This window comes from Sapajus apella, unplaced genomic scaffold (genome assembly GCF_009761245.1).
Source record: "Sapajus apella isolate SASKATOON/1434 unplaced genomic scaffold, GSC_monkey_1.0 scaffold36, whole genome shotgun sequence".
Classification (NCBI taxonomy): domain Eukaryota; kingdom Metazoa; phylum Chordata; class Mammalia; order Primates; family Cebidae; genus Sapajus; species Sapajus apella.
Window position 1 is genome coordinate 34,421,832 of NW_022436976.1, and position 27,938 is coordinate 34,449,769.

Sequence of the window (27,938 nt, forward strand, 5' to 3'; positions counted from 1 at the left end):
ATAATTTGTCATTTTTAGTAACTTGAGTGATTTCTAGAAAACAGGACATTTTCCTTGAAATTTCTTTTTAAGTAAAGCCAAGATTGCCAGCTCAAATATCCTTTAATTTCTGGATGAGTAACCTTGGATATGGCTTGCTTTGGTATTTTTCTAAAATAAACTTTGGCACTATATTCCTCTAGTCCTGGTTACTTCATCCTTGCCGTGCTCCAACTGCTGCTGTCTTCCTTTCTTTTGCTGTCAGTGGCACCAGCAGGCAAGTAGACCATGATCAAGGAAATAGAGCAGAACTAGGAAAGCATCTGCAAATGTCTTCAGTCATTCACGGGAGGGAATGGCATTTGATAGTGCCAAGTCTGTGCACAGACCCAGGAAAGGATGTTCCCATGGGCCACATTTGGGAAAGAGAAAATTACCCAAGTTCAGCAGAAGACACTGTTTGTTAGGAGAACCTACCATTGCCCTAGTTAAGGGCATGATGGGGGAGGAGGGAGCAGAAAGAGAGAGAGAAAGAGAGGTACATCTGTTGCCTTAATTTAGTCTCAGGATAAGCAATCTGTACCAAAATAAAGTAGCCAAGTATATCTAGATGCTGATACTGATACTGAAATTGCATTGTAATGGTGGTAGCCTTACAAATAATTTCCCAGTGAAACTCGATTATTATTAGCATGTATATTTGCATGAGTTCATTTTGATTTTGTGCAGTTTAATAATTTTAATTCTGTATACTGGAAAGGAAGACTTTTTAGTGTTGGAATTTTTTTTTTAATTTCTAAACTCACAACAGATTTCATTTTTTTTAAATTTCTATAGTGTTGGAATTTTTATAAAGACCTTTTTCATATTTAGAAATAGACATAGAGAGACATTAATTATAAGGAAATTAATATGCACATCTATCCAGCTTGAAATTTCTCACTAATGTTAGGTATTTTCTCAGTAACCTTTCCTTCAAGTTCTGTACTTTTGTATTACTATGTGGATTTTTACTGCAGCTAAGAAATGAAAAAAGGCAGTGAGGCTGGGAAATTTGAATGAATGTGTTTGCTCTTTGGACGAGAAAGGGCAGGAAGAAGTAAATATATTGGTTTGTTTATTCGCTTTCCTCTTACATAAGCCTGTCTTCTGAGGTTGTGTTTAAGTGGCTCACCAAAAATATTATTTTTGAAAAACAGTTCAGTTTATTAAAGGAAACCAGCATTGATTCTATTATTGGTAGTTCTTACATAGAAATTTAGTCACATCAGAATATTTTTATATTGGTATGAAACCACTAGCAATGTGATACTTAAAAAACAGCAAACTTGACATTTTCTGATGATAAAAGTAACCTGGGTTCATGGTAAATTTGTAAAATGCAGGAAAGTATGAAAAAGACGGAAAAAGCCTTTTTAGGGAGAGCCATTGTTAACATTTTGCTGTATTTTCTACGAATACATATAAATTTCTTTATATTTATGATCATATTGTATATGCCTCTGTATTCAGCTTTTAAAACTTAGTATTATGTCCTAGACATTTTCTTATATTATGTGACTCTTTTAAGGTAAATTGTATGTTTTGTTCCTGGATTTATAATAAAAGACATCAAAATTACATCTTGTTTTAAAGATATTATTAGAGACATGAAGTAGATAAAGATTTTTCTTTGGGGCATGAGGGAGGGTGGGAAATATGACTAGAGTATCTACTGATGGGAATAGGCAACATATATTTTTCCTATTCCCACTCCTGAACATATTTAGTTAAAGGAAAAGAGAAAAGACTTTTTTCCCCCTAGGATTTAAAACACACTTTGGGACCAGCATGTTGTTATATATAAACCTATGTACTAATTCTATGAACAAAGTAAGAAAGTTAACGATAGATTATATTTTCAAACTAACAGAATTACTTTAGATCTGCAGGTGACATTTAAAAAAAATATTTTATAACTGAACTAGGCCAAGCACAGTGGCTCATGCTTGTAATCCCAGCATTTTGGGAGGCCAAGGCAGGCACATCATTTGAGCCTAGGAGTTTGAGACCGCCCTGGGCAACATGGTAAAACCCCATCTCTACAAAAAAATTTAAAAATTAGCCAGGCTTGGTGGCGTGTGCCTGCAGTCTCAGCTACTTGGGAGGCTGAGGCGGGAGGAATGCTTGAGCCCAGGAGGTTGAGGCTACAGTGAGCCTAGATTGTGCCACTGCAGTCCAGCCTAGCGCCTGGCGACAAAGTGAGACTCTGTCTCAAAAAAATAAAAATGAAAATAAAGGCATATGCCACAGTGACATGTTAAAGCGGTAATGATTATTTCCAAATAATAGAAGTTTTAAATGTCAGATCAGCTTTGGTCTGTAGATTATAAAAATACTGTATTGGTTTAGAAATGGAGCTAGGGGTGGGATAGCATTAGGAGAAATACCTAATATAGATGGCGGGGTGGTGGATACAGCAAACCACCATGGCACATGTATACCTGTGTAACAAACCTGCACATTCTGCACATGTACCCCAGAACTTAAAGTATAATTTAAAAAAAGGAAATGTAGATATTTAAAATTTTTTAAAAAGCATTTGTCATAGGTCAGTTAGAAGTATTAATAAATGCTATAGTTTAAATACAGAATGAAGGTTTTCACATTATGTTCAAGAATGTAAGTCTTTTCTGTCAGTCTCTTGCATGTACCGCATTAGTTTCTCTCATATACTAAAATTCTATGATAGTTACAGTTACTGCTTAATTAATCCCCTGGAATGTGCTAGGCATTGTACAAGATTTTGGAAAATCAAAGAAGATGAAGCATAGACACTGTCCTTTAGAAGTTTGTAATTTAGAGGTAACTATGATTACAGTGTACTAAGTGTGACAGTAGAGGTTAGGAATAAACAATAGAGTTTGAGCACAGGTAAAGGAAGCCCAAGATAAGTCAGAGGAGATTAAATTTGGCTGGGTTCTGGAGAATCAGTAGTGGGTTTCCAGATAACCTGTGGTGTGGAAGGACATTGAAGACAGAGGTTATGGCTTGTGGAAAGGCTTAGGGTTATTGAAATATGCTGTCTATTGGAAAAAGAATAGGGTCTTCTGAGGTTGTCACAGGTGAATATCAGAGGAAAAGAAGGTAGAACCCCAAACTGAAGGTTTTAATGTGTCTTGTAGCAAGTTTTACTTTATCCTGTAGGTAAGAGGGAACATCATATCTGTTATTTTTAAAACAACAGTAACTAGAGAAATCTCCTTTGCAGTGAGTTATTTTTTAAGCAAGTTGGACATTTGGAATAGGAAGAAACAAAATGAGAAAACTCAATTTTATATCAAGGAAGGAACAATGAAAGCTAAAATAATTTGGTGAACAGCTTAAAGAGAGATTTTAAGGTGGAATCTATAGGACATGTATGAATGGAGAACAATCGAAGATGAACCTAAAGTTACTAGACTGGGTGATACAGAAATTGAAGTCATTTTATACTTTCAGTATGGGTTTATTCAGAGCCAATTCCATGTGCATATCTAAAGCCATGCCGCTATATTTTGAGTATGGATTAGTTAACAGTGTAGACAACGTTAAAAATTCATACATGAAAAAAAATAGGCATGCTGGTAAATTAATGATAAAGTACTGAAGCAGTTCACCAGTTTGAAACTATGATCACACAGACTCATGGAATGTTAGCACTGGAAAGTCTTTCATGATCATCTATTGTGTTGGGATTTTTAAAGGAATTTTAAAAATAACTTATAGTAGTGTATTAACATTTTTGTCAAAGGAATCAGAAAGAGAACATCTAATTCTATTATTATTATTATACTTTAAGTTCTGGGATACATGTGCAGAACATGCAGGTTCATTACATAGGTAAACGTGTGCCATGGTGGTTTGCTGCAACCATCAACCCATCATCTAGGTTTTAAGTGCATTAGGTATTTGTATATACCCACATGCATTAGTTATTTGTCCTAATGCTCTCCCTCCCCTTGCCCCATCCCCCCTACAGGCCCCAGTGTGTGATGTTCCCTTCCCTGTGTCCATGTGTTGTCATTGTTCAGCTCCCACTTATGAGTGAGAACAGAAGGTATTTGGTTTTCTGTTCCTGTGTTAGTTTGCTGAGAATGATGGTTTCCAGCTTCATCCACCTCCCTGCAAAGGACGTGAACTCATTTTTTTTAAGGCTGTGTAGTATTTCATGGTGTGTATGTGCCACATTTTCTCTATCCAGTCCATTGATGGGCATTCGGGTTGGTTCCAAGTCTTTGCTATTGTGAATAATCCTGCAGTAAACATATGTGTGCATGTGTCTTTGTAGTAGAATGATTTATCATCCCTTGGTTATATACCCAATAATGGGATTGCTGGGTCAAATGGTATTTCTAGTTCTAGATCCTTGAGGAATCGCCACACTGTTATTCACAATGTTTGAACTAATTTACACTCCCACTAACAGTGTAAAAGTGTTCCTATTTGTCGACATCCTCTCCGGCATCTGTTGTTTCCTGACTGCTTAATGAGAGAACCTCTAATTCTTAAGAAACCCAGGCAAATTAAAAATCTGTATAATACAATAAAGAAAAATTCAATTTAGAAGGGCATAAGCAGATTTAACTAAGATTTAAAGTGTACTAATTTCCTCATTTAAAATTTCTTCTTCAGTATTATAATTTCAGGTATCTTAAAACAAGGGCTGAATTAAAATACAGAAATTGTTTTTCTTCTAGAAATCAGGCGTCTCTGCATCTTAAATTTTCTATACAGTTCCATTTATCAGTCCTTTGTGCAAGAGTTAGCAATTCATGGCACAAGGGTCAGTTTTTGCCTTTCTTTTCAGAGTTGATGACATTCATCAAACATCGTCTGAATTCCTCAAGTATCATCTGTTCAGCTGCTGCCTCTGAGTTTCCCCTCTTGTCTGCCTGCTCTGCCTGGGCTTTAAAGGAATTTTTTAAAGCAGCATGATATTTTTAGACTAACCAGTTGGTTAAGAAAATATAAGATAAAAAGCAATTGTTGAAAGCATTGTTCAGTGTTCTATTTAATCACAGAAATATCTACATATATTTGAAAAACAGTGACACACATGTGAGATATTTAGTCTGCAGATAATATATCACATGGTGGTTAAGAGCTCAGGCTGTGGAGTCAGAACCCAGTTTGAATCCATAGCTTACTATCTTTAACTTTAGACAAGTTACCTACATACCAGTGCTTCAGTTTTCGCATCTGTAAAATATGAATAACTCATAGATCTGTCATATAGACTATAAATAAGTTAGTATATTTGAAGAGCCTGGAACAGTACCTAGCACATTGTATGTACCATTTTAAGTGTTGGCTGTTATTATGATGGTGCTATCTGGTGTAACCTATGCAGTAATTCAGAGACCTTTTACTTGTAAGTTTTTCTTCTGTTCCTAGATCCTTATTCTGGTAAATGGCTGTTGGGACCTTTGAATAGATATCATTTTTAGAAATTTATGTTCAGTTTTATTGCACTCTCTTTGAGATCTCTGCCCACCTCCCGCTGACACATACTTTGGAGTTATTAATCCTTGAGCCACTTCGCCTGGCTTTTAAAAAATTTCTGTAGCTCCTGTTATTAATATACCATGTTATTAAAATAGCATGAGGTCTAGTATGTACATGAATGAATAAATAATATGACATTTTCAAAGTAATTCATCTTTTTTTTGTTTTGTTTTGAGAAATCTTTTCCTACACTAAGACCTGTATTTTCTTCTACACGTTTTAAAGTTAGTCTTTTACATTCAGGTCTGTAATTTACCTGGAATTAATTTTTTCTTTTTCTTTTTTTTTTTTTTTTTTTTTTGAGACAGTATCTCACTCTGTTGCCCAGTCTGGGCTTGCTGTGGCATGATCACAGCTCACTGCAGCCTTGACCTCCTGGGTTCAAGAGATCCTCCCACCTCAGCCTCCCGAGTATCTGGAATCACAGGCACGTGCTACCATGTCTAGCTAATTTTTAAATATTTTGTAGAGACAGGTCTCACTATATTGCCCAGGATGGTCTCAAACTCCTGGGCTCAAGCAATCCTACTGCCTCAGCCTTTCAAAGTGCTGAGATTACAAGTGTGAGCCATCACACTTTACCTAGAATTAATATTTCTGTTTGGTGTCATTTAGAGATTCACTTGAAATTTTTTTTGCCATGTGGGTATGCCCAGCATCATTTGCTGAATATTGTTTTTGCTTGTTTGTTTGTTTTTAGAAATGGGATCTTGCTCTGTCACCTAAGCTAGAGTGCAGGGGCATGATCAGAATTCACTATACCCTTGAACTCCTGAGCTCAGGAGATCCTTGCACCTCTGCCTTCGAAGTAGCTGGGACTACAGGCATATGCCACTGCACCCAGCTACAATTAAGGGTTTTGAGTAGAGGAGTGACATGATCTGATACAGATTTTTAACAGTAGCTGCTGTGCTGAAAATATACTGAAAGGTAGCATGAGTGAAAACAGGGATACGAATTATAAGGCAAGAGAGAAATTAGAATGACTTGGACCAAGTTGGGAAAAAGGTGGTCAGTTTCTGGATATATTTTGAAGAAAGTTGCAAAAGGATCTGCCGACAGATTAGAGATGAGATGTGAAAGAAAAAGAAGAGTCCAAGAAGGTGCCATGTGGGTTTTTTTTGACCAGAGAATCTGAGAGGGGAAAGACTGAGCTTAAAGCAGATTTGTGGGGAAATTCTAGCAGTTCTATTTTCAACATGTCAGCAAAGCCCATCACACGTCCAAGAACAGATTTGAGTAAGCAAATTGAATATCTAAATTTGGAGTCTAGGGAAAATGTCCTCATGTAAAGATTGCATTTAATGCTGTTCAGGGCCGGGCGCGGTGGCTCAAACCTGTAATCCCAGCACTCTGGGAGGCCGAGGCGGGTGGATCACGAGGTCAAGAGATCGAGACCATCCTGGTCAACACGGTGAAACCCCGTCTCTACTAAAAATACAAAAAATTAGCTGGGCATGGTGGTGCGTGCCTATAATCCCAGCTACTCAGGAGGCTGAGGCAGGAGAATTGCCTGAACCCAGGAGGTAGAGGTTGCGGTGAGCCGAGATCGCGCCATTGCATTCCAGCCTGGGTAACAAGAGTGAAACTCTGTCTCAAAAAAAAAAAAAAAAAGCTGTTCAGTACCCATATACAGTACACAATATACTCAATAAGACTTTATTTTTCCTTAAGACAGATTTAAAATTACTAACTTAACCCTCCCCTTCCCCCAAAGAGAATAAATATATTAATTTTCTTGGATTTTAGGATCTTCAAGATGAAGTTCAAAGGGAGAATACTAATCTGCAAAAACTACAGGCCCAGAAACAGCAGGTACAGGAACTCCTCGATGAACTGGATGAACAGAAAGCACAGCTGGAGGAGCAACTCAAGGAAGTCAGAAAGAAATGTGCTGAGGAGGCCCAGCTGGTAATGTCTGGCCATTTTCTGCTGCCTGCATTTATACATTAATTGCTTTTCCTGGCTTAAGAGGAAAACATTCCCTACTTTTTGTTGGTGGTGGTGGTGGTTAGCAATCTAGTCAGCATTTGGGTTCATGGGGGAGATGGAGCAAGGTTCATCCAGAAATTACAGGCCCTCTTTAGAGGAAATAGAAGGGCAGTTAGTGAACTGTTTTTCCAAATTTTTATTGGAAATATGGTGTCTGTACCTTCAACTCTCCTCTATTCCTCCCCCAGTTACCCTTATCTACCAAAACCACACATCAAAAAACATAATTTTCCAGGCACAGTGGCTTAAACCTGTAATCCCAGCACATTGGGAGCCTGGGGTGGGAGAATTGCTTAAGCCCAGGAGTTGCAGACCAACCTGGGAAACATGGAGAAATCCCATCTCTACAAAAAATATGAAAGCCAGGAGTGGTGGCTCACATCTGTAATCCCATGTACTCTGGAGGCTGAGGTGAGAGGATCACCTGAGCCTGGGGAAGTTGAGCCTGAAGTGAGCTCTGATCATGCCTCTGCACTCCAGCCTGGGTGACAGAGTGAGACTCTGTCTCAAAGAAATAAAGCATCAACAACAACAAAAACAAAACACCATAATAGGGCTGGGTGTGGCTGGGCATGCTTCTATAGTCCCAGCTATTCAGGATGATCACTTGAGCCCAGGAGTTTGAATCCAGCCTGGGCAATGCAAGACTGTCTCTGAAAAATTAAATTAAATAAGTTATTTACTATTTCTGTCCAAAAAAAAAAAAAAATCCCACCAAAATAGTAAACTAAACAAATAAATTTATTTCATTTGGGAACATTTTAATGACATCTTTTCTTTTAATCTCCATTTCTTCTTCACTTTCATATTATAGATCTCTTCTCTGAAAGCAGAATTAACTAGTCAGGAATCGCAGATCTCCACTTATGAAGAAGAACTGGCCAAAGCTAGAGAAGAGCTGAGCCGTCTACAGCAAGAAACAGCAGAACTGGAGGAGAGTGTAGAATCAGGGAAGGCTCAGCTGGAACCTCTTCAGCAGCACCTACAAGATTCACAACAGGAAATTAGTTCAGTAAGTCTTTGTAAAGCAAGAAATATACTCAAATGGATCCTCTGTATCCTTTAGTCAGTTATACTTTCCAACTTCTGCTCCTCGAACCTCTTGCCTAGTTTACTGTTCATTTTTCAGTCATTTTATACAATAGGTTTTTTGTCACCTGTTACATATTAAAACTATCATACATCTTGTACATCTATGTGATGATTATCATTGGAGTGATTAAGAGTGTGGGCTTTGTGGTTAGATGGTCTAGGTTTAAGTACCGGTCTGCCACTTACTAGCTAAATCACCTTAGTATCAGATTCTTCATCTTTAAAATTGGAGGATTAATAAGTACCCTACCCCTTTGGGCCACTATGAGAATAAATGAGGCAAACCTGTGAGACATTTTAGCATGGTGCGTGGTACATAAATGCTCAATAAGTGTTGCTTATTATATAAACAGTAACCTAGTCTCTTCTGTTTTGTGGTTCTAATTTTGAATTCACATTTGCTAATTTGGAAACTTTTTTTTTAGGAAATTGTTACTTCTGTAGTTAAATGTGCATTGCTATATAGATGGTCTTATGTATAAATCCTTTGGTTTTTTATTTCCAGTCTTCCTACGTGAAGACTAATGTTTTAAAGAATAAGATAGTTAGGGCTGGCCACGGTGGCCTATGCCTGTAATCCTAGCATTTTGGGAGGCCGATGCAGTGGATCACTTGAGGCCAGGAGTTTGAGACCAGCCTGACCAACATGACCAAACTCTGTTTCTACTAAAAAATACAAAAATTAGCCAGGCATGGTAGCACGTGCCTGTAATCCCAGCTACTTGGGAGTCTGAGGCACAAGAATCGTTTGAGCCTGGGAGGCAGAGGTTGCAGTGAGCTAAGATCACACCACTGCACTCCAATCTGGGCAACAGAGTGAGAATCTGTCTCAAAAAATAAAAATTTTTTAAAAAGGATAGTTAGAAACACAGAGATCATGTAGTCCATTTCTTGCATTCTGAATATGAACAAACTGAAGCCAAGGAAGTTAACTTTCCCATGGTTACATATCCTTTAAAAGAGCTGCAGTCTAAAGTCTGGTTCTTTTAAAACCCAGTTCAGTGTGCTCAGTTATTATATATGATGAAGTCCTTCACTTTTGTGCTTCCTTACCCCGTCCTATCTGGCAGCTGAGTACCTACCTAGTCATTCATCATGCAAGATATACCTTAAGTTCTTATTCTTTATGGTATTTTCTTCATCCTGCCTTTGTTGGGCTTTATATTTCTGTTATAGCAATAATAAGATTTTTCCCTGCATATTTCCTTATATGTCTGTCTCCCCTAGCAGACGGACATTTTTGGTCCAGAAACATACACATTTTTAAAAATTCCTATCATTTAGCACAGTTCTTGTCCCAGTGTAGGTACTTACTTTATTAACAGGTAACCTGAAAGAGTTATTGTAGTGAGAATCCTACCAGATGAATGGGTATTCTTTAAACTATTTTCTTTTTCTTAATTTCTTAAAAAAAAAAAAATCCAAGTATACTAGAATCTCAAGAGAGGAATACTTATTGTTAGAAATTATTGAGTCTTTCCTCTAAGCCATGTGGCATTCCCGGAGGATTATTTTTAAAGGAAGCAAATGTATCCTTGACCAAGTCTACAGGTATAGCCATTTTTATTTTTTTGAGACCTCCTGAGTAGCTGGGACTACAGGTGCACTCCACCATGCCCAGCTGATTTTTATATTTCTTGTAGAAATGAGGTTTCACCTTGTTGCTCAGGCTGGTCTTGAACTCCTGAGCTGAAGCAGTTCTCCTGCCTCAGCTTCCCAAAATATTGGGATTACAGGCTTTAGCTACCACACCCAGCCCATCAGGAAGTGGAGGAGGGCATTTTTGTGTTACATGACTTTCTAGTAATAAATTCTATTCTGTATATTTGCTTTGTGTTGGCAGATACAAATGAAACTGATGGAAATGAAAGATTTAGAAAATCATAATAATCAGTTAAATTGGTGCAGTAGCCCACACAGCATTCTTGTAAATGGAGCTACAGATTATTGCAGCCTTAGCACCAGCAGCAGTGAAACAGCTAACCTTAATGAACATGCTGAAGGCCAGAGCAACCTAGAGTCTGAGCCCATACACCAGGAATCTCCAGTAAGTCTAATACTTTCACAATCAGTTTCCTTGGGCAGATCAAAGTTTCGTTGGCATTTTATCTAGTATAAATATGTGACCATGCCTCATCTGAGAACAATTGAGATTTCTTCATAAGAGGCAGAGAGTGGGTTCTAATTCAACAATTATACATTTTAACTAGTATGAAAATCGATTGTTTTTTTTTTGTGTGTGTGTGATGGAGTTTTGCTCTTGTTGCCCAGGCTGGAGTGCACTGGTGCTATCTCAGCTCACTGCAACCTCCACCTCCCGGGTTCAAGTGATTATCCTGCCTCAGCCTCCTGAGTAGCTGGGATTACAGGCATGCGCCACCACGCCCAGCTGGTTTTTTGTATTTTTAGTAGAGACAGGGTTTCATCATGTTGGCCAGGCTGGTCTCGAACTCCTGACCTCAGATGATCCACCTGCTTCAGCCTTCCAAAGTCCAGAGATCACAGGCATGAGCCACCGTGCCCTGCCAGCTGATTTATTTTTTATAAAGCCTGTTTTTAAAATAGTATTTCTGTAGAGTAAAACTTTTTTTTAAGTACCTTCACCCAAAACTAAAATAATTTTTTATTATGTAGTGTTGAGGACATTCATTTACCGATTATTTGCAGAGTACCAACTATGTGCAAGAGTGCTGTATTACATAATATAAGAGCAACATAGACAAGAGACTTTAATCTTTCCTTCAAGCAGCATACGGTGTAGTAGTGTAATGCTGTGTTAAAGGGCTGTGCTACAGGAAGTGCAGAATTTTTAGGTAGGACAGTTTGGAGGGGGCTCATACAGATTTTGTTGGGGAAAGCTTTGCAAGTGAGGTTTGACAAGTGAGAATGGGTTGAGCAAAGAAGAGATACACTCCTGCCAGAGAAAACAGTATTAATATAGGTACAAGGTAGAAGAATACATGCAGCACAGAATCTTGAGAAGTTCTGAAGGATATCTTGTGATTGTGGAGAGGGTATTGGTAAGAGATGAGGTGCTCCTAGTGGACATCTGCATTACCTCTGTTGCTTATCAAAGTATAGATGTGTATCCCTTTTCCAAACTTGTTGAACTAGTTTCTAGGATAGAGCCAAATATGTATATTTTAAAAACACATCCTGCTGACCCTAGTGGCTCATAACTGTAATCCCAGCACTTTGGGAGGCCGAGGTGGGTGAATGACGAGGTCAGGAGTTCGAGACCAGCCTAGCCAACATGGTGAAACCCCGTCTCTACTAAACATACAAAAAAATTAACCAGGAGTGGTGGCGGGCCCCTGTAATCCCAGCTACTTGGAAGGCTGAGGCAAAGGAGAATTGCTTATTGCTTAACCTGGGAGGCGGAGGCTGCAGTGAGCCAAGATTGCACCACTGCACTCCAGCCCGGGTGACAATGCACGACTCCATCTTAAAAAAAAAAAAAAAATTAAGATAACCTGTGGGTGATTGTCACGTGCACCTGGATAAAAATGACTTTTAGGTCAGAAAGTGCCAGAAGGTGAGAAATTTGGATTCATCTTAAAGCATTGGGGGATTTATCCTACTGCAATGAATAGCCATTGAAGAATTTTAAGCAAGAAGTGATGTGATTAAACTTATAGAAATGTGGAAAATGGATTAGAGAGTGAGACTGTATCCATAGAGGTATGTTGGAATAGTCTGTGTGAGAGTTGTTTTAGCCTAAATTTAAGCAGTAATGGGAGGGATAATGAGAAGAAGTTTGAGAGATACTAAAAGTGAAAAGTTAACAGACTTGATTTTATTTAGACAGTGCAGTCATGTATGTAATTATACAATATTCTTTCAGCCACAAAAGGCAGATTACTAGGTTATCCTTCAAACAGATAAGGGCTGTATGAAATAGATACTGCCCCTACTACTTCTTAAGTCTTTCACCTACTGTTCTAAATGAAGAAGACAATGGGAAGCCACTGAAGGACTGTTAACCAGAAGGGTCACAATCACATCCACGTTTTAAAGCTATTAGTTTGGCTATAATAATAATAAGAGATTGGAAGGGCACGTATTGGAGGCAGGAAGGCAGTTGGAAGGAAGACTGCTGTAGTAATTGGAACCAAAGATGATGATACTGTAAGTGATTGATAGTGTCAGTGAGGATGGAGAAGAAGGCAAGGATTTGAAAAAGAAGTAGGAGGTAGACTGAGCAAGACTTGGAGTCTTATTCTAACTGGGGATTAAAGATGACCTGAAGGTTTCTAACATGAGTGACTTTGATGCTTGATGACACCATTTCCCTAAAAAAGATTATAGGCCGCGGAAAATGGTGCCTCGCAGCTTGGGTAGTCTTACAATCCTGGTGCTTTGGGCTGCTGCCCTGCTCCTTGCTCTGGGCGTGGAAAGGGCTCTGGCGCTGCCCGAGGTACAGAAGCAAGTTTGAGGTCGAGCTGAAGCAGGGTTGATGGCCAGCCATGCGTCGTGCTTGCCTGCGGTTCCCTCTTCCCCTCTGCTGGCCTGCAGCTCTGATTTCATCCCCGACGCTTTCCGGCCCTGCCCAGCCAGGTATGCACCCAGTGTCCCTGGAGTGTGCAAAATTTGTCCAAAGTGGCCCTTTGTTGTAAAACAACACGAAAGCTAATGCTGCATGCCCATTGCTACCTGAATCAGAAGGGCACCATCTTGGGGCTAGATCTCCAGAACTGTTCTCTGGAGGACCCTGGTCCAAACTTTCATCAGGCACGTACCACTGTCATCATAGACCTGCAAGAAAACTCCCTCAAAGGTGACCTGGTCAACACCTTCCGTGGCTTTACTCAGCTCCAGACTCTGATACTGACAGTTGACAGATGTCAACTGTCCTGAAGGAATTAATGCTTGGAATACTGCCACCTCTTATATAGACAACCAAATCTGTCAAGGTCAAAAGAACCTTTGTAATAACACTGGGAACCCAGAAATGTGTCCTGAGAATGGATCTTGTGTACCTGATGGTCCAGGTATTTTTGCAGTGTGTTTGTGCTGATGATTTCCACAGATATAAGTATATGTGCCAGGGCTCGTTCTCACTGCTTATGTTCTTTGGGATTCTGGTATCCACCACTCTATCCATCTCCATTCTGTTTTAGGGGACCCAATGCTGAAAAGCCAAGACTTCATGAACCACATAGGTCTTACCATTGACCTAAGATCAATCTGATGTATGTTAGCCCATCCAGGGAGCTCTGCTTCCTAGACAGGCATCTTTGGCCAGTGGATTTGCCTGAAGGTTGAGGCCGCTATTGGAAGTTGAAAAATTGCACTCCCCTGGTGTAGACAAGTACCAGTTCCCATTTGTGTTGTTGTCTATAATAAACACTTTTTTCTTTAAAAAAAAAAAAATTATAGAAGGAGAAAATATTTGATGAATACATTCTGCTTGTCTTTTTTGATTTTTAAGTAATTTTTTATTAGTTTACTCTGCCAAGTCAAAAAGTATATAGTTAATCTATTTGCATTAATATTTTATTAGGCAAGAAGTAGTCCTGAACTACTGCCTTCTGGTGTGACTGATGAAAATGAGGTGACTGCAGCTGTTAATGAAAAGGTTTGTCCTGAATTCGACAATAACAAACATTCAAAAGAGGTAAAAATAATTTTATATTTACATTGAGAGTCATAAGGGTGGAAGGATAGGAGGATGTGAATGATCAGACATTACTTAATGGGTACAATATACATTATTCAGATGACAGATACATCAAAAGCCCCAACTTTATCACTAGACAATATAGCCATGTAACAAAATTGCACTTGTACCCCTTGAATTTATACATATTAAATAAATAAATAAATGTTCTTATGTGGTGGCAAGTGCCTATAGTCCCAGCTACTCAGGAGGCTGAGGTAGGTGGATTGTTTGAGCCTGAGTTGGAGGAACTAGACAACATAGACCTTATCTCTAAAAATTAAATGATATTTTTAAAAAATGTCCTTATCACTGTTTTCCTTAGGTATTATATACTATTTTAGGTGAAGGAAAGAGAAAAGTGTGTTAAATGTGCTTTATGACTAGATAAATTTTTGTTATATTACCATCAATTGATTTTTTCAAAGCATATGTATGACCTGAATGTGTGTTATTTCATTTTAAAATGTTACCTTTTAAAATTCTGGTTTCTAAATATATATTTTTTTAATTTAAAATTATTTTTAGGAAGATCCATTTAATGTAGACTCAAGTTCACTGACAGATTCAGTTGCAGATACAAACTTGGATTTTTTCCAGTCTGATCCTTTCATTGGCAGTAAGTACTCTTTTTTTATATTATAGATTTACCCACAAAAGGCTTTTTAATATATAAACTAAGAATTAAGGCTTCTGTTTCAATAGCCTACTGTCTCATTCTGTCGCCCAGGCTGGAGTGCAGTGGTGTGATCTTGGCTCACTGCAACCTCCACCTCTTGGGTTCAAGCAATTCTTCTGTCTCAGCCTCCTGAAAAGCTGGGGCTATAGGTGTGCACCACTGTGCTCAGCTAATTTTTGTATTTTTAGTAGAGACAGGGTTTCACCATGTTGGCCATGCTGGTCTTGAACTCCTAACCTCAAGTTACCCACCTGCCTTGGCCTCCCAGAGTGCTGGGATTACAGGCATGAGCCACTATGCCTGGCCTGATAGCCTACTTTTTACAATAAAAGATAGAGGTGAGAGTGAGGGTTTATATGCCTAGACTTGCTAGTATTTATCCTCCACAGGCAACTAAATCCTGGGACAAAGCCTTTGATTATGCCTTAGGATTCCCTCATTAAGAATGTGTTTCTTCTTTAGAATAAGGACCCCAAAACAAAACCAAAAAAAGTAACTGTTATAGACCAATAAAGAAGACTGGGCTTCTTTTCTTTTCTTTTATTTTTTTAAGACAGGGTCTCACCACGTTGGTCAGGCTGGTCTTGAACTCCCGACCTCAGGTGATCTGCAAGACTGGGCTGCTTAAGTCAGCCAGCAATTGTTTACTAAAAATGCCAACACAGTGCTTTTAAAACAGTAGAAACTGTAGCAGAGTTGAAGTCAGATCCCTCCCCTTAAGATCCATGCAGTCTTATTGAAGAAACATGTTTGATAAATTAAAATGCCTAATATTTATTTTATTTAATTTTATTTCCAAAATTAACTTCTGAAACTGATAGATCAATTTATATCCGTTATAAAGATGAGAAACTGAGGCACACCGGCAAAATAATTTTCTTAGGGTTGTGACAGAAATGAGCTCAGATATTATAATTCTTTTTTTAAAAGACAGTTTTATTAGATAAAGTGTTGAAAGATACATAAATTATATATTTGAAGTTTACAATGTAATGATTTTAGTATATTCACAGAGTTTTGTAGTCATCACCACAATCTAATTCTAGAGCTTTTTCATCACCCCATAAAGAAACACCCAAAAGCAGTCACTTCTCATCCCCCCAGTCCCTGTCCCTAAGCAATCACTGATCTACTTTCTGTCTCTGTAGATTTGGTTATTTGTGGAATTATATAATATGTTCATACAAGAACATATGTGTAACATGTTCTTATATGTAATGTGTTCAAATTACATGTATACTCTTATGTACGCGCTCTTTTAATCTTTTACTTAACATAATATCTTCAAAGTTCACCCATGTTGTAGTATGTTTCAGTACTTCATTCCTTTTTACTGATAAAAATTTCATTGGATGAATATATTTCACACTTATTTATTGGTTGATGGACATTCGGGTTGTTTTGACTCATGAAAAATGTTGCTATGAACATTTGTGTACAAGCTTTTGTGTGAATATATGTTTTTATTTCTTCTCCGTATATATCACGTCACATGGTAACTGGAAGTTTAGTTGGTACCTCTATGTTTAACTGGTTAAGGAACAGTCAGATTGTTTTTCAAAGAGACTGCATTGTTTACATTTCCAACAGTGTCATATATGAGTTGCAATTTCTCCGTAGCTTCATCAACACTTGTTATTATCCTTTTGATTATAGCCATCTTAGTAGGTATGAAGTGGTATCTTAATTGTGATTTTGATTTGTTTTTGTTTTTAAGACTGAGTCTTGCTCTGTTCCCCAGGCTGAAGTGCAGCGGTGCAGTCTTGGCTCACTGCAACCTCAGCCTCTAGGGTTCAAGTGATTCTCCCGAGTCAGCCTCCCAAGCAGCTGAGACTACAGTTGTATGCCACCACTCCTGGCTAATTTTTGTGTGTTTCATAGAGACGGGATTTTACCTTGTTAGCCAGGATGGTCTTGATCTCCTGACCTCGTGTTCCGCCCATCTCGGCCTCCCAAAGTGCTGGGATTACAGGCATGAACCACCGCACCCAGCCTGATTTGCATTTTGCCACTGACTAATGTGGAACACCTTTCTAGATGCTTATTCAATTTTGGTGAAGTCCAGTTATCTATTTTTTTCTTCTGTCACTTGTGCTTTTGGTGTAATCTAAGAAACTATTACCTAAGTCATTAAGATTTAATGATCTCTTTGTCTAAGGGTTTTATAGTTTTGCTGTTACAGTTAGATCTTTGATCCATTTTAAGTTTATTTTTGTATATGATGTGAGATAGGGGTTGAGCTTTATTCTTTTGCCTGTGGATATCCAGTTGTCCTAACACCATTTATTGAAAAGGCTGTCCTTTCTCCATTTTATGTTCTTGTCAAAAATCAAATGGCCACAAATGTAAGGATTTATTTCTGGAGTCTTCAATCCTGTAAGAATTTGTTGTTGTTGTTGTTGTTGTTGTTTCAGTAAAGCTTAGTATCTTTATTTCTTTTTTTTTATTATTTTTTTGAGATGGAGTTTCGTTCTTGTTACCCAGGCTGGAGTGCAATGGCGCAATCTCGGCTCACTGCAACCTCCACCTCCTGTGTTCAGGCAATTCTCCTGCCTCAGCCTCCTGAGTAGCTGGGATTACAGGCACGCGCCACCATGCCCAGCTAATTTTTTATATTTTTAGTAGAGATGGGGTTTCACCATGTTGACCAGGATGATCTCGATCTCTTGACCTCGTGATCCACCCGCCTTGGCCTCCCAATATCTTCATTTCTAAACTGGTGATGATAATGCCCTCCCAGTACTCTTATGAAAAGTAGAGATTTTGTTAGTAACATTTTTGCTGTAATGCCTGTCTTCCCCCCCATCTGTAACCTCAACTTGTGATGAAGGTAAGTATAGTTGGCTGTATATTTCTTAAGTCAATGACATTCATTATTTTATCTACTTTGAAGTGAAGTTATTGAAATAAACTTTGCTTTGCTTTTGTTTTAAAGTTGCCCTTTAAGTAATAGTGCCACCACAGTAAATATTGTTATTTTGATTTCTGTGTGTTTATTTTATCACAGGTGATCCTTTCAAGGATGATCCTTTTGGAAAAATCGGTCAGTATCTTATTGAGTTCCATCTTAGCTTTAATTCATTTCTGCTTAATAATAAGCTTATGTTATTTAGGTTTGAAACTGAAGCCCCAGTAAGATGCTCTATCCTGGCATTTTCAGAAAGAGAGTAGTAATTCTTGTGATTTTGCTTAATAAATTTTTGCTTTACTTTTATTTTTCCTGTTTTTGTTGTTGTTTTGGTGAGGTTTTTTGTTGTTGTTGTTTGTTTTTTATTTTTGAGACAGGGCCTCATTCTGTCACTGAGGCTGGAGTGCAGTGTGTGTGATCATAGCTCCCTGCAGCCTTGATCTCCTGGGCTCAAGCAGTCCTCCTGCCTCCGCCTCCCAAAGTGCTGGGATTATAAGCATGAGCCACTGTGCCCAGTAGCTTTACTTTTTTGAAAATGACATTAGTGTTTAGTCTTTGGTGCTTTTAATATTTATTCTGATTTCTCCTTATTAACTGAAGGTTAGGTGAACATAATGATCTGTACTACTTCAGGTTTTAGAATGTAATTTTGTTTTCCTAAGATTATGGCCCACACATGTGATTGGAGGAAGAGGACCTTGAAGAATTACTAAAACATCAGGCTTTTTGAGATACTCTTTTTCTAGGAATTTTCATTAGAATAATGCAAATCTTGTTTGCCATTTAGTTTTGTGTTCCAAACCTGTTCTAAAGTATTGGCTATTAGCTTTGAGCTCAGAGAGAGAAATACATTTAGAGGTTTTTGTTGTGTTTTCTTTAGTTACGATAGCATAGAATAAGGGGACTTAAGATTGGATCTCTTGAAATTATATATTAATTTAAAAAATAAGTTTATTAGGTGAAAGTTTCTATATCTTTTATCAGAATTGCAAAGGAATCTCTGAAATAAAAAGTACTCAGCTTAGATTCTACAGGATTTCTTTTTTTTTCTTTGTTTTTCGAGATGGAGTTTTGTTCTTGTTGCCCAGGCTGGAGTGCATGGCGCAATCTTGGCTCACTGCAGACTCTGACTCCCACGTTGAAGCAATTCTCCTGCCTCAGCCTCCTGAGTAGCTGGGATTACCAGCATGAGCCATTATACCTGGATAGTTTGTTTTGTATTTTTAGTAGAGATGAGGTTTCTTCGTCTTGGTCAAGTTGGTCTTGAACTCCTGACCTCAGGTGATCTGCCTGCCTCAGCCTCCCAAAGTGCTGTAATTAAAGGCATGAGCCACCATGCCCAGCCAATTGTACAGGATTTCAAAGTGTCTCTTTGATTATTTTGTTGTTGTTGTTTGTTTGTTTTTTGAGACGGAGTTTTGCTCTTGTTGCCTAGGCTGGAGTGCAATGGTGCAGTCTCGGCTCACCACAGCCTCTGCCTCCCGGGTTCAAGTGATTCTCCTTCCTCAGCCTCCCGAGCACCTGGCATTACAGGCAGGTGCCACCATGCCCTGCTAATTTTGTATTTTTAGTAGAGACGGGGTTTCTCCACTTTGGTCAGGCTGGTCTCAAACTCCCGACCTTAGGTGATCTGCCTGCCTCGGCCTCCCAAAGTGCTGGGATTACAGGTATGAGCCACTGGGCCCGGGCATCTCTTTATGGTTTTTTTTTTTGAGACAGTCTTGCTCCACTGCCCAGGCTAGAGTACAAGTAGTACGATCTCAACTCACTGCAACCTCCGCCTCCCATGCTCAAGAGATTATTCTCATGCCTTTGCCTCCTGAGTAGCCAGGATTACAGGCGCACACCACCATGCCTGGCTAATTTTTATAGCTTTAGTACAGACAGGATTTCACCGCATTAGCCAGACTGGTCTTAAACTCCTGAGCTCAAGTGATTGGTCCACCTCAGCCTCCCAAAATGCTGGGATTACAGGTGTGAGCCATCATGCCTAGCCCAAACTTTTTGTTTGTTGATTTTTGTTTGTTTGTTTTTGAGACAGGGTCTTACTGTCACCCAGGCTGAAGTGCAGTGTTATGATCTTGGCTCACTACAGCCTCTGCCTCCCAGGTTCAAGTAATTCTCCCACCTCAGCCTCTTGAGTAGTTGGAACTATAGGTGCACACTACCACACCTGGCTAATTTTTGTATTTTTTAGTAGAGAGGAGGTTTTGCCATGTTGGCCAGGCTGGTCTTGAACTCCTGACCTCAAGTGATTCACCCGCGTCAGCCTCCCATAGTGCTGGGATTACAGGCGTGAGCCACTGCACCTGGCCCCAAACTGTCTTTTAATTAAGGCAATGATCATACCTTCAGGTGATGAGAAATTTAGTGCAGTAATTTTTTTTGTCTTTTCTATTCATGCTTTATTTTTTCAGATCCATTTGGGGGTGATCCTTTTAAAGGTTCAGATCCATTTGCATCAGACTGTTTCTTCAGGCCATCTACTGATCCTTTTGCCACGTCAAGCACTGACCCTTTCAGTGCAACCAACAATAGCAGTATTACATCGGTAAGTGGGAGAATTAAAAACTGCTAAGTTAAATGGATAATAAGTGTCCTAAGCAAGTTTCTTGAAATACATAGTGATGAAAGAATCCTCATTTAGATACTTCTTACGGGCCATATAAGAATTTTAGTCCCAGCTGGTCCGAACATAGTGTTATCTCGATTGTTCACAGTCAGTTACAGATTGAACTCCTTGTTCTACTCTTTCCCTCCTTCTCACTACTACACTTAGCTAGTCTTAAAACAAACAAACAAAAAAAAAGAATTTTAGTTTCATCCCAATTCATTTAGTTTTTGGTTCATACTGGTATTTCATATTTTGATCACCCACTGGAATTAACTGGAATTAAGTGAACAGGTAGACTGATGTTCATCTTTCAGGAGACTAAATCTTATCCTATTGAGGATATTAAAAATGATGGGAATTTATAAGCCAATCTTACATAAAGTTTTTTTGAAATGTTTGGTTTATTATTGCAATAATGAAAATTACTTTAAAAGGAACTTTAGAAAAATAAAATCATTTATGTTATTTCATAGACACATCTGGAATGTTAATTCTATAAAGTACAAATTCCCACTAAATGTTAAGGTCTCTTGAGAATGTACATACCTACAACAATCACTGTTTAATAATCACGTGCCTGATACAGGTAGTTCTGTATGCTTTACATTCATTGTTTCTAATCTTTATATCACCCTTGCAAAGTAGGTTTTAATATCCCTATTTTAAAATTAAGGACACTGAGATTTAGAAAATTTAACATGTTTAAGATCCTATAACTAAGTGCTTTTTTTATTTGGGGGCTTTAAAAAAATCTTTATATCGTGGATATTTATAGATGCTCAAAAGAGAATAATGAAATATTTTTAACAAGCTTCCATGTATTCATGACCCAATTTCAATAATTGGGAATGGTTTTGCAGATTTTTAGCTTTGCTTCTTAATTTGTATTTTTAAACTTTGTTTTGAGGAGGCAGTTTCCTGTCTGTAGGTAAACTGAACCTATAAAGGACTAGTTAATTGAGAGGCGTTTGAAGCAACAAAATTTGTCTTCTAGTACTCTCAAATTAAGAATATTTCCTTTTAAAAGTAATTGATTGTTTTAAAGATAATAGGTTTATATTATTGAATGTTGCTTCTTTGTATTCAGTAAAGAGCTGCTTGGCTACGAACTGGTGTTTTCCATTGAATGAAAACTGGACAGATACCTTTGTAACTGAATATTTGTGGTTTCTGTGGGCTACTGGATACTCTGTTTTCCTATAGCCTTAGTTAACATAGTGGAACCATTTCCCAAATTCTTCTAAAATTGCTGCCACTGGAATTATTCTCCTCTCACCTTCTTATTCTAGCCTCTCATTCTCCATCATTTAAAGAGCAAGAAAGCTAAATCAGGAATTTAAAAATGAATACATTCCTCTTGTCCTCTCCCCGTGAGATTTTTCTACCATTTGTTCTTTTCTTTTTTTTTTTTTTTTGAGGCGGAGTCTCACTCTGTCACCAAGGCTGGAGTGTAATGGTGTGGTTCAGCTTACTGCAACCCTCTGACTTCCAGATTCAAGCGATTCGCCTGCCTCAGCCTCCCGAGTAGCTGGGACTACAGGTGTATGCCACCACGCCTGGCTAATTTTTGTATTTTTAGTAGAAACGGGTTTCACTATGTTGGCCAGACTGGTCTCGAACTCCTGACCTTGTGATCCTCTCACCGTGGCCTCCTAAAGTGCTGGGATTACAGGCATGAGCCACCACGCCTGGCCCTGACTTTTTCTTTAGAGTTTTCTAAAGGAATATTGTCCTTGCTTGCAGCTTGTAATTTAACCATTTAAAACAAAACAAAAAAACCAAATTGGCAATATAATAATAACTGCAGTTTATCTAATTTCCTCTGTCTGCCAGGGATAGTGCCAATCTCCTTTATGTGCAGTGTCTCATTTAATTTTCACAGTAATCCTGTGAGGTTTAGATAGGTTAAGTTGAGGCCAGGTGTGGTGGCTCCCACCTCTAATTCTAGCACTTGAGGAAGCCGAGGCAGAGGATCACTTGAGACAGGTAGTTCAAGACCAGCCTGGGCAACAAAGCAAGACACTGTCTCTACAAAAAAATTAAAATATTAGTCAGGTGTGATAGCATGAACCTATAGTCCCAGCTACCTGAGAGACTGAGATGGGAGGATTGCTTGAGCTCAGGAAGTCAAGGAAGCAGTGAGCCATAATTGCACCACTGCACTCCAGTTTGGGTGACAGTGAGATCTTGTCTCAATTTAAAAAAAATAGATTAAGTTGGTAGTAAATTAATAAGTGGTAGAACTAGACTCAAACTCTGGTCCGTGTAACCAGAATCTAAGATTTTCACCAATATAGTCTAGAAATTTTTTTAAAATTGGCCCTGCTAAACTCCCCAGTTATCAAACTGAATATAGCATAAAGACAGTTTTGTGGCCCCTTATTCCCTCATGGGCTGTACAATCTATCCTGTTCCCCTTGCTATCCTGATGGCCTTTTAGGGTGGTTGCACAGTGTATGAGGAAGGACTAGAAACCAAACCTGACATACATGTAGGCATGCTTTTTCTCTTTGTCCTTGTGATGGCAAATCAGATCTGCAAGCTGTTGTTAAAAACACGGCCTGTTAGTTTTTCCTTCTCTCAAAAAGAAGAAGTAATAATACAGGTTGAGCACTCCCAATTCAAAATGCTCCAGTGAGCATTTCCTTTGAGTATCATGTCAGCCCTCAAAAGGTTTCAGACTTTGGAGCATTTCACATTTTCAGATTATGGATGTTTGCTTGGTAAGTGTAACGCAAATATTACAAAATCAAAAAAAAAAAGGCCAACATCCAAAATACTTTTGATCCCAAGCATTTCGGATAAGGGGTGCTCAACCTCTACTTGGTGACTTGTTATGTTAGTGACCTTCTCTCACGCTGGTATTATGACTATCATATTAGGAAATATGGAAAGTTATTTCACTATGTAGATACAGTTTAATTTTTTAATTGCTGTTTATTCTGCAGATATCTAAGCTAGTGTGCTAGTTTTATAATAGTATAATTGGCGTTAGTTAATACTGTCGCTACATTTTATCATTCATAGTTTTCATTAATAAAAATTTCATTAGTATTCTTTCTGCTAGTAGTTTTAATGGATCCTCTTTTATAAAGAGAGAAGGTAAGTCCTATTTAACATTACCTTTCTACAATTACATTTTTTTTAATTTGGAAATTTATACATTAAGCCCTGGCAGTATTATTTGACATTTATTTGTAATATCCAACTTTTTGATAATTGGAAATAGAGTCTATAATACAATGACATTGATAACCATGAGTCAGAGTTGGATGTAAATGTTGAGAAACTCTTTTCACACTCTTTTCGCCTGTTTGCCAAGTCTTTCAGCTAGCCTCTTAAAAAGAGCCTCCTGCCAAAAAGAGGAAATTCAGTTATCTTCCTAAATATACAATTTGTTTGATTATAACTAAAAACTAACGAATAAAGTAGGAAGACAGTTAAAAGCCATAATCTCTTGCATCTGGTAACATCCTCACTTTTACCAATTGTTCTTGATCCCAGACTTTTACATAGCTTATTATTGAAAGCAGCGGGATCTTTTTAGCAGAAAGCTATCTTTGTGTATGTGTGCACGTGTGTGTGTGTGTGTGTGAGTGAGTGAGTGTGTGTGTGTGTGTGTGTGTGTGTGTGTGTATGTATGTGTATATTTGTTTTCTTTCTGGGGCAGAATGCAGAATTATTTTTAGATAACAATTAGAAAATAGAAATGTAACATTTTATAATATTAAGAACTAGGATATTTGAGAATTAAAATAGTGTATGATTCTAAACACAAAATGATATTCTGGCATCAAAAAAGGGCATTAATGGAAAAACTGTGAAATCTAATAAAATCTATGGTTTATATTTTTTGTACCAGTGTTCTTAGTTTTAATAGGTGTACCATGATTATGTAAGATATTCCCATTAGGGGAAATTGGGTGAAGAGTGTATGGTGTATGGGAACTCTGTACTATCTTTATAACCCTTTTTCTCCCCCTCTCCCTCCCCCCCCTTTCCCTCCATCTTCCTCCCCCTCCTCCCCCTTCCCTCCTCCTTCTTCTTTCTTCTCTCTCTTTTTTTTTTTAAGACAAGAGTCTCTCTCTGTCGCCCAGGCTGGAGTGCAGTGGCACAATCTCAGCTCACTGCAACCTCCACCTCCCGGGTTCAAGCGATTCTCCTGTCTCAGCCTCCCAAGTAGCTGGGACTACAGGCACATGCTACCACTCCTGGCTAATTTTTTGTATTTTTAATAGAGACAGGGTTTCACCATGTTAGCCAGGATGGTCTTGATCTGACCTCATGATCCACCCACCTTGGCCTCCCAAAGTGCTGGGAGCCACCCTGCCCAATCTACAACTCTTATGTAAATCTAAATTATTCTGAGATAAAAGGTTAGTGGTGGCTCTCACCTAAAATCACAGTGCATTGGGAGGCCAACATGGGAGGATTTCTTGAGATCAGGATTTTGAGGGGAAAATAGCAAGACCCTATCTCTACAAATAGCAACAAAAATTGCCCAGTGTGGTGGCATACACCTGTATTCCCAGCTATTCGGGAGGCTAAGGCAGGAGAGAGGCAGGAGGATCGCTTTAGCCCAGGAGTTTGAGGTTACAGTGAGCTGTGATCATACCACTGCATTCCAGCTGGGGTGACAGAGCAAGACCCTGTCTCCAAAAAAATAAAGTAAGTAAAAAGTTAAAACAGTGTACATCTGTACAACTAGCAAGATTATGAAGAAAAAAATAAATGAATATCACCAAAGTCAGGATTGTGAGTATAGAGGGGCACATGAAAATTTCTGAGGTATTGGCAGTTTCCTGGGAGATGACTGTACAAGTGTTCACTTGATACTTGTAAAATAAACCATAGATCTGTTTCATGTACTTTTCTGAATGGATGTTATATTTCACAGTTAAAGAAGATTAGAAAATAATATGTATTATTTCCATTTAGTAAGATTGCAGATCACTATGGGGAAACCTTTGTTGCTAATGTCTGCATTCCTTAATTAATTTAGAATTGTGAAGAATACATTCTTTGGAGTAGTGATGAGGTTTCAGCTATGAAGTATTGCCTCTCATTCTTGGCTTTGTATACTTTGTTTAGGTGGAAACATTGAAGCACAATGATCCTTTTGCTCCTGGTGGAACAGTTGTTGCAGCAAGCGATTCAGGTAAATAAATAATTTATCGACTTCATTGAACGTAAAACATTATTCTTTTCTTTAAGATTCTTTTTTCTTTGTCTCTAAATATATTTGTTCTGTTATTTATGGCTTTAAAATTATTGCATAATTATATCCAATTGTAATTTACCAATAATAAAAAGCATTTGTGTATCATTTTCTACTTTTATCTTTAATTATTTTATTTATTGTTCATGTTGAATATTATACTAGAATATGTACTCTACCCAGTATCAGTAAAACCAATAAACATGTTTTGCTTTATAAAATGCTGTGTTGCTTGGCAGCTTCAAAGTCAGCATTGGCTGTTACACATCTTGATCTAAATTAAGAGATTAGTGGCTTCCTATAGAAAATGAAAATTACTTTACAAATACAAGTGGGTTCTGTTAATAATACAGAGAAAAGCTAAATGTTATTTTAGCATCCAGTCTTCATACTTCATTTAGGGTATCTAATTTTTTATTTATTATTTTAATAACCTTTTAAAATAGTAATCTCATTTTAAACATAAAAAAACTGAGGACCAAAACATTAAGCAGTGTTCATCAAAATCATACAGTTCAAAAGATTTGAAGCAGGTAAAGCCAAGATTCAATATTAGGTCTGACAAAATCAAAAAGCTTCTTCAACAAAGTAACTTTGCTTTTCCACTGTTCATTTGAAAGAAAATAGATAGACTAGCTGTTGTTTGGTAGAGCAGAAAATTAGAGGAAAATAAACTCAAATGTGTAAATACTCTAATATTAGGCTGAAAATATATCACTTTATTTTTCCAGGTTGAGTTGTTCAGTATACAAATGTATTAATTGTGACTAATTAGGGATTATGAACATAGAAAAAGAATAGTAGAAATGCCTTTACAGGAGGCCGGCATGGTGGCTCACTCCTGTAATCCCAACATTGTGAGAGGCCCAGGCAGGTGGATCACTTGGTCAGGAGTTCAAGACCAGCCTGTTCAACATAGCGAGACCACATCTCTAATAAAAATACAAAAATTAGCCGTGCATGGTGGTGGATGCCTGTAATCCCAGCTACTTGGGAGGCTGAGGCAGGAGAATTGCTTGAACCCAGGAGGTGGAGGTTGCAGTGAGCCGAGATTGTGCCATTGCACTCTAGCCTGGGCAACAGAGTGAGACTCTGTCTCAAAAAAAGTAAAAAGAAAAAAAAAAACCTTCTACAGATTAGGAAAAAAAAAAAAGCTTCTACAGATTTAGTTTCTTACAATGAACAAATTGTAACAAGATGAGATTTAGCAGAGTGCATTGTTTTCAGATTGGAAATTAACTCCCAACATAGTAGCAAGAATGAGGAATTTAAAAAGGAGATACATAGAAAGTAAGATTTAATGTGGGCTGGATATTGATTTAAATAAAAACTTAGAATGAGAGCAAATGAGACATCTAAAAGGCTTGTTGTATTAGCAGTTGTTAAATTACATATTTTTAAAGTGCATGTGCTCTTTTTATACTCTCATTATTAATTAAACTGATTATATTGCTAGGGGTATTACAGAATTAGAAAGGACAACCTAAGAGAATAAAATGAAAGGTTAATACATTTATAATTGCCCACACCAAGGAAATGGTAAGTGCCATAAGAGTTAATTAAACCAGCAAAGATTTAAAGGAAGGGGAGATCACATTAAGGATAAATCATTAATGATACCAAAGTGGAATGTGGCTTTTGTGGTATTCCTTGAATGCATGGGCTAGTATTTTAGCAGGTAAATATGGAAAGAGAGTATGTGAAGCAAAGAGAACAATGTGAACAAGGAATGGAGGCAGAACATATAAGGCATATTCAAGGAAAAACTAACACATTTTTGCAAGAGCTATTTCTCTATTTTTGTAAGATAGAGGAATAGCCAAGTTACATGGTGTTACATTAAAGGTTTCTAATACCTCAGTTGATCTTCTGCTTAAATTCTAGTTCCTAATTTATTTCCTCTAAAGAGGTAGAATAAATGACTGTAGTAGCTTAGGAGGGGGCTAAGATTTATCATTAGTTATAATAATAATGGCTACCATTTATTGAACACTTGCAGAGTTCCAACAGTCAGCATGCTAATCCTTTTTTCTTTATTTGGTCCCATTTAATTCTCACAGCAACTACATTAGATAATTTGTGTTATGTTTACTGTACAGACAAGAAAAATCCAGGCATGGAGAGATGAAACTGTTTTCAGAAGGTTAAAGTAGTAGTATTAGATGTACCCAATTCAAATGAGGTCTCTGGTTTTCTACCTACCTCTCTGGTCATTCTTTCTCAATCCCCTTTGCTGTTATTTCCTCTTTTTCTCAACCTCTTAATATTGTA

General features: G+C 37.9%; 1 protein-coding gene, 1 long non-coding RNA gene and 1 pseudogene across 10 annotated transcripts in view; all 3 read left to right on the forward strand.

The window, feature by feature from the left end:
- EPS15 (epidermal growth factor receptor pathway substrate 15) overlaps window positions 1-27,938 on the forward strand; it is a 177,109-nt gene that overhangs the window by 109,123 nt on the left and 40,048 nt on the right. For 7 of the 8 annotated variants that reach the window (XM_032297051.1, XM_032297049.1, XM_032297057.1 and 4 more), the window contains 8 exons: window positions 7,255-7,416; window positions 8,312-8,509; window positions 10,433-10,636; window positions 14,093-14,206; window positions 14,777-14,867; window positions 17,935-17,970; window positions 20,253-20,386; window positions 25,541-25,607. In XM_032297051.1, the coding sequence (XP_032152942.1) occupies window positions 7,255-7,416; window positions 8,312-8,509; window positions 10,433-10,636; window positions 14,093-14,206; window positions 14,777-14,867; window positions 17,935-17,970; window positions 20,253-20,386; window positions 25,541-25,607 (1,006 nt within the window). The remainder of the gene's footprint in view (window positions 1-7,254; window positions 7,417-8,311; window positions 8,510-10,432; window positions 10,637-14,092; window positions 14,207-14,776; window positions 14,868-17,934; window positions 17,971-20,252; window positions 20,387-25,540; window positions 25,608-27,938) is intronic. The other variant, XM_032297055.1, reaches the window with a different exon arrangement.
- On the forward strand, window positions 2,143-6,848 carry LOC116564067. The gene is made up of 3 exons (XR_004274704.1): window positions 2,143-3,725; window positions 6,580-6,581; window positions 6,821-6,848. It is a non-coding gene; the product is annotated as an uncharacterized LOC116564067 (long non-coding RNA).
- LOC116564064 lies at window positions 12,001-13,962 on the forward strand (annotated as a pseudogene). The gene has a single exon (XR_004274703.1). The product of XR_004274703.1 is annotated as an all-trans retinoic acid-induced differentiation factor pseudogene (transcript).